Here is a 12,491-nt window from a genome sequence, read left to right on the forward strand (position 1 = left end):
GTCCTGATTTTTGGACTTGGGTTTAATGGAAGTGCTAGTAACAGATTCAATATATGAACAAAATTAAACGCTTCGGAATGACATATTATGAAAATTTCGAACTGCAAATAATATATCACGTTTCCTCTTAATTTGCAAAGGTCATTCGAAATTAAGTACCAGAATCCTGTTTAGTTACTTCTTTATTTATACTTAGAAAATGTGTCTATTAATTATTCGATCATAATAACAAAGTATATAGAAATAAATTAATATACAAAATAATTACATTATAATAAATAATTACAATTAATTTCCACTTCCATCCCCTGTTGAATTGGAATTGCAAAGGGAGAAACCTTTTCTTCAGGGGGTCGCCTTTAAAAATTTTCAGGTAAGAAACTAAGAAATACAAAGGAACTTTTCCTATTTTCTGCTGACTCCTATGCCTGAACTGAGGTAGGTCACGAAGTTGCTATTTCATAGTCGAATGATGGAATATTAACTTTTGCAAACATTGAATTTAACTGTTTCATGGGCTTCCAAGGGCCCCTTTTCTGCGTTTTATACGGAACTGCGTTACTGCACCATGTAGGAAGAGGGCCCTTAAAAACTTAAAAGAAGACGAATTCTATGATATTAAAATAAGAATTCATAGTAGTACAAACTCTAAAAATAAAAATGAAAAACGAAAGGGAAAAAAATACAAAAAAATACTTTTAAGTTTAAACATATAAATGTAGTTCAGCAGGACATTTAAGGGCCCCCTAAGCCTTCGGGCCCTTATGCGACGGCATTCCTTGCATACCCTTACTTACGCCACTGCTTCGTCTCGGGAAGCAAATGTGCTTCCTGCGTAGTTGGTTTTCGTGATTTTACCCATGTGCAAGGTGAATACGAGCTATTTTCCCATAGAAATTCCTCCATAAAAGCATGGAACCACTTAGGCAGATAGCCTTTGTGTGCTTTGCCACATTCTAATAGCTTAACCTAACCTTATTAAAGAAGAAAACGCATAGGACTTGGCAGCTTGAGTCTGAAAATAAAATAAGATGCGTATTGAAAATCTTCCGATTGTGTCAGACTGGGCGTCTAATTGGTAATTATTTATTTAACATACACTGAACTGACCATAGCAAATAATTTTATTTAGCTAATCCAGTAGAGTGTTAAAATGTTTCCATTAAAAATTTAAATTTAAATGAATTACAATAAAATTAATTACGTTTAAAATTATTGTTATTTAAAGAAAATATTGTTCTGATACTATTTAATTAATCATTAATTCATTAGCTCTTTGTTACAGCCTGTGACTGCCAAGTTACAAAATATATTTTAAGAATTAAAGAAATTTTAACTTACTCTATTGTTTTTATAATGTCTTTCAAAGTTTTGTAGCAGAAACTCCTTGGTGTCACTCGCTGTTGTCGGCTGGGGGGTGCAAGCATCTACCATAGAGCAAAAGAAGTCACCATCCTTAGATTTCCTGCGATACTGAATCATTGGTACTATCCAAATACCTTCAAAGAACTCCGTTGGACAAGGTTGTATTTGGCAGTCCTAAAAAATGTGTTTGTTGAAAATTTCATATGCGACTTAAATGTGGTTGGCTACGTAAAGCAGTAGTTTCTACTGCATTCTTGTATTTTCGAAACAATTTTAAGTAAGCCGTTCATTAAGACACAAACACACGCCGAATAAGTACTAATTTACAAGTCAAACAACAAAAATCAGCGTTAATTTTCAAAATTTTCACAGGATTAGTTTCGATGGTTTTACCGAACCACCATCCTCAGCTGCACTTAACTCTTACACTTAAATCTTAACACTTAACATTTAAACTTAACACTTAAAAACACTTAAATCTATTCCTAAACTCAAGCGATAGCCACGAATTCCTTTCATTGAAATACAAATGTATAACACCTCAAAATATCATAAAGGATAATCCACACAAGTAAGAATTCAGTCACCAGTTAAAATAAAATAATAAATCATATCGTATAGTTCTAAAATGCATGTAAATAATTTATTCCACAACTACACCCCAAGATGTTACTCAGCTTCGTTTCAGAAGATCCATGCTTTCCCTAAGGGTCACATAGGAGACATAATAGACCACTAAAATAAACATGAGCAAATATGTACTATTAAAACATATTTATTAATTCTAGAATAATATATAATTAAGGTAACTGGATCCAGGTCTACAGAAGAACATTATTCTCTTAATGTAATCACATTTCACATTCTGAATACTGAACGATTTAGCTTTTTAAAGTAATTTACCATAATTATTTAGCTATCATTAAACAGTAAAACTCATTCAGTTACTGAAATTTCTTATTTTTAATAATTTATAACAAAACCATCTATTATTATATTTTTATATTATATAAAATTATTATATTCTTTTTTCCAATAGTTACTCATAAACATTGCCAATTACGAAATAAGATATAGAAGTAAATTTAAACCGTTACGTGATACAACTAATTACTAGTAACCACACATCAACAAATAAAAATTTTTGGGTTGTTTGGAAAGTAATTTCGTTTTTCCCAACAGAGAGCTTAATTGTATTTTTTCTCGGGCAACTTCACATTTTGGCTGCGTATTATTATATATTTTGACAGCTGATATAGCAAGTCTTGTTTGTGAAAACGTTCGATTATTCTACGCAGTAGTTTTTGGTTGGTGCCCTTCAAATGCGAAAACTGAAAAGCAGCATTTTCGTTTTTGTTATCGAAAAGGTAAAAATGCTGTTCAAGCAAGAAAAAAATTATCCAATGTGTTTGGAGAAAAAAGATGTATTGAAAGAATACCAGTGCCAAAACTGGTTTGCAAAATTTCGATCCGGCAGTTTTGATCTTGAAGATGCACGACGTTCTGGAAGACCAGTTGAAGCTGATGAAGCCACAATAAAGGCATTAATTGATCCAAATCCAACTTGTGAGATCACTGAGAGATTAACGAATGCGACCGCTTATGATCATTTGAAGCGCCTAGGTTTAATCTCAAAGCTTGAGACATGGGTTCCTCATGTGCTTAAGCTCTTCTTTAGCATCAATTGGCCGTCCAGAACGTGGTACATCTTCAAGATCAAAACTGCCGGATCGAAATTTTATAAACTAATTTTTTACTGGCTTTCTGTCGATACATCTTCTCCCTACACATTGGATAATTTTCTTGCCTGAACAGCATCTTTACCTTTTCGATAGTAAAAAAAGTATATGCCGATAATACTGCTTTTCATTTTTCGTATTTTAAAGGGCTCCAACCAAAAAATACTACGTAAAATAAATCGCACGTTTTATAAACAAGCCTTGCTGTACCAGCCGTCAAAATATATAATGGTTATGTGGCTTAAGTGCGAAGTTGGCTGTGAAAAATACAACTAAGACCCCTGTTGGGAAAAAACGAAATTACTTTCCGAACAACTCAATAAAGACACCCTCACGGTTGACAATGAACATCAATCAGTGGAGATTTGGTCTATAATTTCTTTACACAAATCGTAGATGCGACGAATATTTCATCGCTGCAAAAGTTAAGGCTGATAACATTCCACTAAATTAGTCTTATTCATTGTTCTTCATTTGCGCACAGTAATTAGTTGAGTTGCAATTTTCACAGAATTACCTTCTTCTACTACGGCACAATAGGAAGTTCAGTTTTTTGTCGAATGTCTGAAACTTTAGAACTTCAGTCACTGAGCGCCATTAATATAAGAAGAATAACGACCCAGGCAGCACGTCTCCAAAAATATACGTATAAATTTGGTGAAATAAGGGTATGATATTTTTTTGCACGTTACTTTTACGAAATTTATACGAATAAAAAAGGCTGAAGTTACTGTTGGCTCTTTATCTTTATTTTACACTCGTTATTTTTACGAAAATTATACGAATCCGAATGTACTGAAAAAAACTACCGCCTTTATGGTATATTTCATTCGTCACTTTTACGGATATTATACGAATTCGAATGTACTGAAAGAAACTACTGCCTTTATGGTATATTTCATTCGTCACTTTTACGGTTATTATACGAAGTCTAAAAAGATTGAAAATGAAGTTTATTAATTCAAAATATTGTTACGAATTTGGTATTTAAAAAGCTAATGTTAGTTCAATTATAAATTAAATGGTTTTATTTCTCGCGCAGTGCAGCGCGTGACGAATATTAAAAGAAAGCTAAGCCGGAAAATTGAAAATACAAGAGCGCGTGCATTAAATACATAAATATCTCTTTTTGATTTCGAGAAAGTGCTGGAAAATTCTAGCGCGTGATTTTAAAATCTTATAAAAGGAAGAAAATATCTCAGTTCGTAGTACTTCGCCACGGAATGATTGCACCTTGTTCTAATGTCACGCCCCCCGGGCGAGGTGCAGTAGCACCTTAATGTACTAAAAACCGTGAATGGCCTTCATAGGCTCCACAGATTGAACAGGTCAAAACTCAATGCAGTTGTATACCTGCGGTGAATAAGAAATAAAGAATAAAGTTCGTAGTAGTTGCTTAGTTTGTTGTTGTTTAGAAAACTGCTCTTGTTGATTGGGGCGAATTCGCGGATTAGCTTTCTTTAGCTGTTTTGAATTACGTTCTATTGGACATTTGAGTAGTTAAAAGATAACTACTGTGAGATATTTAATACTGCATGATAATTTGAGAAAATTTAAGCATTTTTGTTGTGATAATAATAAATTTTTGTTCATTTTTCATCGGACTTGTGCATTCATTTCATAACGAACCCGTACGCACGCAACAATATTTAGTGTATTTCTGGCATTTCACTTTGTTTTCCTTTTTCTACGAACATGAAAAAGGGTATGCAAATATTTTTTCCAACAGCATTTTAATGTGTTATCAAAATTATTTCTGTTTTTAAATCGTCTTTACGTTTAAAATTGATTTTCCTCTGGTTAAAAGCTTCTACGAATTTGAAAACAATCATGATATTTTATATTAATTTATATTACTTTAATCATTAATCTAGCATTCATATATGAGGCTAACATTTTTCTATGAATTTTAACATTTGAGCTAAATCTTGATGTGCATTTTTGCAAAAAAATATACAAGTATTTTCTTAATTTAAAGATCTTCAAAATAGCTTATTTATTTTCTTATATCAAATTTGTTATTTTTATTCATATCAACACTTACATTAACTTACACAATTTAATTTCTTTTATGAAAATCCTATTACCCATTTAACTGGAATAAGCTGTATATTAAATTTGTGTACTTACTGAGTTTGGTACAATACTCGCCTTATTTTATTTAGAAAATGTGGGACAAGACTTTAAATTGGAACAAGACTAGCAGAACTTGGAAACGAGACCGCAAATTCGAGATCGTCCACTCACACAGTCAATGGGTTTAAATGCTCCCAATCCGGTTCGGAGATAACTGCAAGCAACACCAATAAGTCTATGACAAAGGGAGATGACTATTAACCGTTATTAATTTTTTGAAAACCTGCGACGAGGCGTAAGCACATAAATTTTTTGAAGATCTATGACAAGACATAAGCATTTATGAAATGTTTCATAGAAAAATCAGCGATAAAGGAAAACAAATTCTTCGAGGAGAAGCAAGCCCGGGAAAACACGTGTCACAGCCCGGTTCCGCCTTTCTAATCCCCGATAAATGTCGCGAAGAGAACCCGTACCGCAACATGGTCAGGTCACCGCAGCTCACAAGCCACGGAGAGACTTATTTACTCCTTTTTCTTTCCAATTTCTGTACGGTGAAAAATCTGCTTCTGCATTCACGTGAAACAGCTTTTAAAAACTCGGCTTCTCTAAATTAAGGATAGTCTCTAAATTCACTATTGGCTCAAATTAACTATAAATTAATACCAATTCTTCTTTTTTTTTTTTTTTTTTTTTTTTTTTTTTTTTTTTTTTTTTTAATTCTCTCTATCTATTCAACGAGAAAAGGGTAATAACAGATAGCCAATTTTTCTAGAAAATTCTAACCCCCTTTTAAGTGCGACATGCCCTGGTCTCATGCAAAACTTCAAGAAATGTTTTTATACCTGTTTCAGTTAGGACTGTGACAATGGCACTAATAAAGAAATCAGAAAACTTTCCTCTTCAGACATTTGAAATTCTCTCTCCTCCTACGAGAGAAATGCGTGTATCGTTTCGAAGGGAAAAGCCACAACTGTCCGTCGACCTATGACCCGAAGAGGATATAGTAGCCTTAGAAAGAAAATCACCCGCTTTTTTAGCTGTGTAAATCCTTTTCACTAACCTTTTAAGAAATATAGCAATAGATATTTCACAATTAATGCACAACTAATGCCGAAAGAATTTTCACGCAAATTATTTGTAAATTTTCAGACGTTAAAAATGAGCTATTAATATTCTCAGGAACTCTTATATCTTTATACACATAATCTAATAATGATACAAAAAGTTTATTAAACTATAAATATTTTTGTGTTTTAATTTATGCAAACAGTGTTACGAGTCGACTATATACGGAATCTGAAATCTTCCAGGACTTTTAAAACATGAATAAGATTCTGCGAATAATATGTTTTTTCTAAATATATATACATATATATATATGTGGATACATAGCTATTGATTAATATTTTTAACGACAATCTATGCAGCAGTTCTCGTCACCTAAACTAACAGGTTGTAAAGAAGGTTTCCCACCACCGCAAATACCGTCTGCGCAAACAGTTCGAGTTTGCGTGTTTAATCACATTTTTTCAAAATATTTTTGGCATTTCAAAGAAAGTTGCTTCGTGTTAAGTATAAGGTATCTGAAATGGAACTATGACGCTACCAGATTAGAAATATCATTTACTACCAGCTTTGTTGCAAAACGTCAGCTACATAATGTCACCAAATCATGTGTACAGCATTAAGTACTAATGTTGTATCATATCATATTTTGAAGGTTCGGTACCGTAAGTTCAAAAACAAGGACTATGACATTCAAGAAGCAGAGCGCTCTGACTGACCTACTGATGTTGATGAGGCCCTTTTGCAAGAACTTGTGGAAGAAGATCAGTATGCAAACACTCGAGAGCTTTACTAAGGAGTTAGACGTTAGTGTCATGTCCATTAGTCCATTTATGCATCGCATAAACTTGACATACAAGTTCAATCGCTGGGTGCCGCATGAGCTGACTCAAGCAGATAAGGACAGACGTGTTCGGGCCTGCACTGATCTGCTCAAATATCAATGCAAGGACAAACTTTTGGGCCGGATCGTCACTTGTGACAAAAAGTGGATTTACTTCAACAACACAGTCCGAAAAGGGGGTTGGTCCGCGCAAGGTGAGCCCCACGGCAGCATCGCAAAGCCCGATTTGACTATTAAAAGGATCATAGCTTGTATCTGGTGGGATTGCCGTAGATCCACAAAGATTATCTGGAAAAGATAAAACTCTCGTAAGTAAGGTGTACAGCGAAATGCTAATCCATGTTGGCGCTGCTATCAAAGAAAAGCGTCGAACTGAGTTCTGACGCAAAAAGTAATGTTCCATCAAGGTAATGCAAGATCACATATGTCTACGTTCACCGGCTTAGACTCCGTACGGACTCGAGTGGGATCTTTTACTACATTCACCACATAGCCCCGATATCGCTCCTTTAGACTTCTACCTTTTTTCACACCTGCAGCTACATCTTGCTGATGCTATCTTCCTTTCTGCACAAGATGTCCGAAATGAGGCTGATCTTTTTTTGGACTCGTGACCAACAAGTTTCTGGGCCGAAGACTTTGAAAAATCACCAAAACGTTGGAAGAAAATCGTGGATTTGGGTGGTGATTACTACCCGCACTAAAGATACTACTTTCATATTTCTTTTTTCGAACTTTATTAAGAACTTTTACTTACAGAAAATTTTCGTTACAACCAGGTATTAAATCAAAACATTTTTTTCTAAATTTGCTTTATTTTTGCTTACAAAAAAATGTAAATACATCACTAGCTAAATTTTTGTAAGGCCTCTGAATCTCAGATTTTAAAGTTAAATATCTGGTCCACTTTTCGTTGCACAGGATTCGAAATTTTTTGTTCCGTTGTATTTTCTATAATAGCAAAAATTTTCTTAAATATAACTATAGGGAACGAATGATTGCATAAAAATTTAGATTTCGCAGTTTTTACAAAATTATTTTTTTTAATTAAAAATACAACAAGTGAATATTTGCACCATCTTATAACAATTCTGTAATTGGAACTATATCTCTACAATTAAAGTTAGCGAAAATAAAGGCTGCATAAAGACTTCTGTGAACACGGTGTAATACGGTAAACATACCTTCGGAAATGAAAAATATTCAGCTTTTAACTGCGTAGAGATTTCTAAAGTTACAATGTTATGAAATTTATATTATTTGAAAAATTAGCCGATGAGCATATATTGAGCCAAATTATTGGCTTTTCGGAAAATAATGCAGATTTTTGCAATTGTTTATCTTTCCTGTACATTTTTAGCAACAAAAGTATTTTGAATTATATTGGTTTATATATCATTTTGAAGCTCTATTCTCGCTGTATATTATATAATCATTTTGTTCCAAAATTATTAAAAAAATATATTTATTAGGTGTTTTTGTTTAGATGCCCAAACCAGATTTTTGGCAAATTTACTTTTATGAGTACAAGCTAGGCCACAGCGCAACACAAACGGCTCGAAATGTCAACAAAGTATGGGGCGAGAAAAGTGTTAATGAATCTACAGTTCAACGGTGGTATCGGAAGTTTTGTCATGGAGAATTTGACCTGGAAGATCAAGAGCGTCATGAACGCTCTTCAGCTGCTGATGACGACGATTTGAAGACTTTAGTTGAAACAGATCTGTGCACAGCTGTTCGAGAGCTTGTGGAGGAGCTTGGCGTAAGCAAAACAATGATTTCTGGTCACTTGAATCGTATAGGAAAGTCAAAGAAGCTCGATAAGTGGGTGCCTCCCGAGAGCTTACAAAATTGGCTTCAAAGGCCTTACAAAATTGGCTTCAAAGGCCTTACAAAATTGACCGAAAATTTTAAAAAAATCGCCGTTTTGAAGTGTCGTCTGCTCTTTTCCGCAACAAAAATGACCCTTTCCTTGATCGAATTGTTACGTGCGATGAAACGTAGATTCTCTATAACAACCGGTGATATTCGGCTCAGTGGTTGGACCGCGGTCAGACACCATAAAACTTTCCAAAACCAAATCTGCACCAAAAGAAAATTATGGTGACTGTATGGTGGTCTGCGGCCGGTCTTATCCACCACAGCTTCCTAAATCTGGGCGAAATAATTACAGCAGATGAGTACTGTCGCCAAATCAACGACATGCACTAAAAATTGCAATGCATGTGCCCGGCATTGGTCAACAGAAAGGGGCCAGTTCTTCTCCACGGCAATACTCGGCCGCACGTCATGCAATTGCTCAGGTAATCTTCGGCTCATGCTCAGGTAATCTTCGGCTCCATAAAGGTAATCGAAACCATCGACTTTTTGTTGTAATTTATCTTCCTTGCCTGAGGGGAAAGTCAAACAAGTCCACGAATTTTATCGCAGCGAGGAGCGCCGGTCTGGGTCTAGTGTTGGCATGAGGCTTGGGCACGTTAGAAGACTATGCCCAGTTCCATCAAAATTTTAAAGGAGAATCCCCGGGACACAGATCCAAGGATTAAGGATTTCCTATCCCTCTTTCACTATCACCAAATCACTCGAGAGTACTTTCGGCTGGCCGTATATTTTGAATGTCCCCATGCTGCAAAGACAGAGTATACACTAACAAACATTCAAACCTTGCGGAATCTGAACACGAATCCACTGGCAGCAGCAACGCTACCCGCTATACTATTCAGAACGGCCCATCCACATGTATTTGCACCATCAAGTAAGAATTACCACTTGGACGTCTAATGAGATAATTTCCTGAGATGTTTTTCCATAGTAGTTTCCATAAAGACCACCGAAATCATCGACGTCCATTTGCAGCAAGAAACAAGGATAACAGTTTAGACATACCGCCTGACATGGGGTTCAGACAAGGAAAATTTATTAATAGTTTTGATAAAGTAGAACATCCTCATTTCACCTTCAGTTGATTTTTTTTATATTAAGTATTGATTCACTTTTATGTATTATAGTATCTAGTATGCTTAGGAAGCATACACTAACGATCTCTGAAAAGACTGTAGAAGAATTATTTTCAAGTTTTATGATACAAACAAAAGTCAAAAGAAGGGTCTATAAGACCCTTTTATTCAAACACAAAGTTCTTCACAGTCAACTCCACTTGGGCTTACATAAGCCATACTGAACTATAATCAAATTTAGTTAGATTAGCTTAATGTCTCACAGGATAAAATAAAGAGCAAAAAGGATCTGGTTTGTAGAAAATCGGCGAGTCAAGCTTAATGGCTAGAAGCGCTTAGTGCCACTGAATCAAATCGCTGTTAGTTACGTAGCAAAGTGTTCTCAAGTAGGCAGAACACGCTTTAACATCAACTTACGAAAACTTCGCTTAAAATAGCCCTTCTTTCTTCCTCAATCTGAATTAATGCTCGCTATCTCATTTACATTCTGGCATGAAAAGCGTGGGTAAAAAGAGAAGGATAGAAAAGTTACTTAAATCCTTACACTATAAATAATACATTATATCAAATAAAGTAATTTCAGTACTTTTTTTAATTATCTGTACGTATTACACAAAATATTAAAGTGTGTACCTACTTGAAGGTACCCATAATCGAGAGTATATGGCCAAATTGGCGGCTCCATGTAGTTCCTGGTAGGCATGGATGAATCATACAAGAAACCTTCAGTCTTTAGTACTCTAAATGTGATGTTGCCAGCAGTTTGTAAGAAAGGTGCCCTGTGTCCCACAATTTCTTCTTGAGGAATACCTCCATAAGTTTTAAGCATGGTCCGCATTCCTGCCATTTCCTTCGTCCATTTTTCTTCGGTAGCATCTCGCCAAAGATCAGTGTTACTTTCATGGCTGAAAAACAATAACGTATTTAACCATACCTTCGTACGTCAAAAAAACTGTAGGAATAAACTTTGATTTTTAAGATGATCAATTCAAACTTCCCCGAACTTTATAATCGTTTGCTTAGTATATAACTAGCTAACTGATTCTTAAACTATAAACATTACTTACCGTTGATTAATGCAAGGTCAGTAGAAATATTTCTTTTCTTAACAAACTATTTCTTTGAACAAAATAAAAATTTTAAAGATGTAACATTTCCTTTTCTACTTGCAGACGAATTTCATGAAGCTTCATGAAGTGTTTATTTACTTCTATTAGTATGTGCCATAAATGAAAAAAAAATTCTTAATTAAATATTTCCCAACTGCAGAGTTAAATTCTTAACCAAATACTATAAATGCATATCGAATTTGCCTGAATATAAAGAAATACTGTATTTATTCGAAAACAAGACTGACTGGATAACCTCTTGCACTTTGGATAAACTTTAAGAAATAAAAATCCACATGAATATTTTAAGTGGGTAGGGTTCTGATTTTAATTTATCTGTTTTTTATTTTTTTTTTCCAACAATGACAGGAAAGCTTCCCCATTAAATATCTGGTTGTAACCAACCTATTCTGCCAAAAAACATTCTTAATAAAGTTAGAGAAAAAACATGACAGCAGTATCTTTAGTGCGAGTAGTAACACTACCCAAATCTGTGATTTTCTGTCAACATTTTGGTAGTTTTTCAAAGCCTTCGGGCAGAAACTTAGTGGCCGCGAGTCCAAAAAGAGATCAACTACATTTCGGACGTCCTGTGTAGAATGGAAGATAGCACCAGCAAGATGTAGTTGCAGGTGTGAAAAAAGGTGGAAGTCCAAAGGGGCGATGTCAGGGATATATGATGCGTTTGGCAAAAGATCCCATACGAGGCCGTACAGAGTCCAGCCGTTCAATGCAGATACATGTGGTCTTGCATTATCTTGATGGAACATTTCCTTTTTGCGCCGAAACTCAGTGCGAAGTTTATCCTTGATAGCTGCGTCAACACGGACTAGCATCTCGCTGTATACCTTGTAAGGCTCAGCCATGGTCAACTACAGGAACCTGTAGTTAGCCATGGCTCAGCTAACAGCCCAATACAAAGCAGGTCCAAGTGCAAGTGTTACGGAACACACAGCTCACCGTTGGCTACGGGACTGCGCAGCAGGCGTCCCGCTCGAGTGCCTCTTTTGACTAAGCGCCATTTGAACTACGCTTACAGTAGGTTCCGGGAACATCGAGACTGGACCATGGATCAGTAAATCAGTTGTAGAGATGTATATTTATTTTAAATAACCAATTTAATTTAATTTTGCATTATTTCCCATAAGTTTTCATTCCCCTAATTGTCAATGTCAGAATATTTAAATTTGGTAGCGCGCGTGAAGCAATGAAAATCTTATGTTGAGGATAAAAAGTTTAAATACTAAGTTCTAGGGGGAAAAAGTGAGAGAGTTTTGGGCATTCGCCATCATCTCTTATAACGTAAGCTTCTATTTCTGCAGTTATTGCTGGT

General features: G+C 35.1%; 1 protein-coding gene across 1 annotated transcript in view; it reads right to left on the bottom strand.

The window, feature by feature from the left end:
• Positions 1–12,491, bottom strand: part of LOC118198651 (chitin deacetylase 8-like) — a 56,117-nt gene that overhangs the window by 31,521 nt on the left and 12,105 nt on the right. The window contains exons 3-4 of the mRNA XM_035370389.2: positions 10,687–10,954; positions 1,342–1,539 (exon numbers count right to left, since the gene is read on the bottom strand). Coding sequence (XP_035226280.1) covers positions 1,342–1,539; positions 10,687–10,954 — 466 coding nt within the window. The remainder of the gene's footprint in view (positions 1–1,341; positions 1,540–10,686; positions 10,955–12,491) is intronic.

This window comes from Stegodyphus dumicola, chromosome 2 (genome assembly GCF_044657685.1).
Source record: "Stegodyphus dumicola isolate Sdum_Otavi_A_Nest chromosome 2, ASM4465768v1".
In the NCBI taxonomy this organism is placed as follows: domain Eukaryota; kingdom Metazoa; phylum Arthropoda; class Arachnida; order Araneae; family Eresidae; genus Stegodyphus; species Stegodyphus dumicola.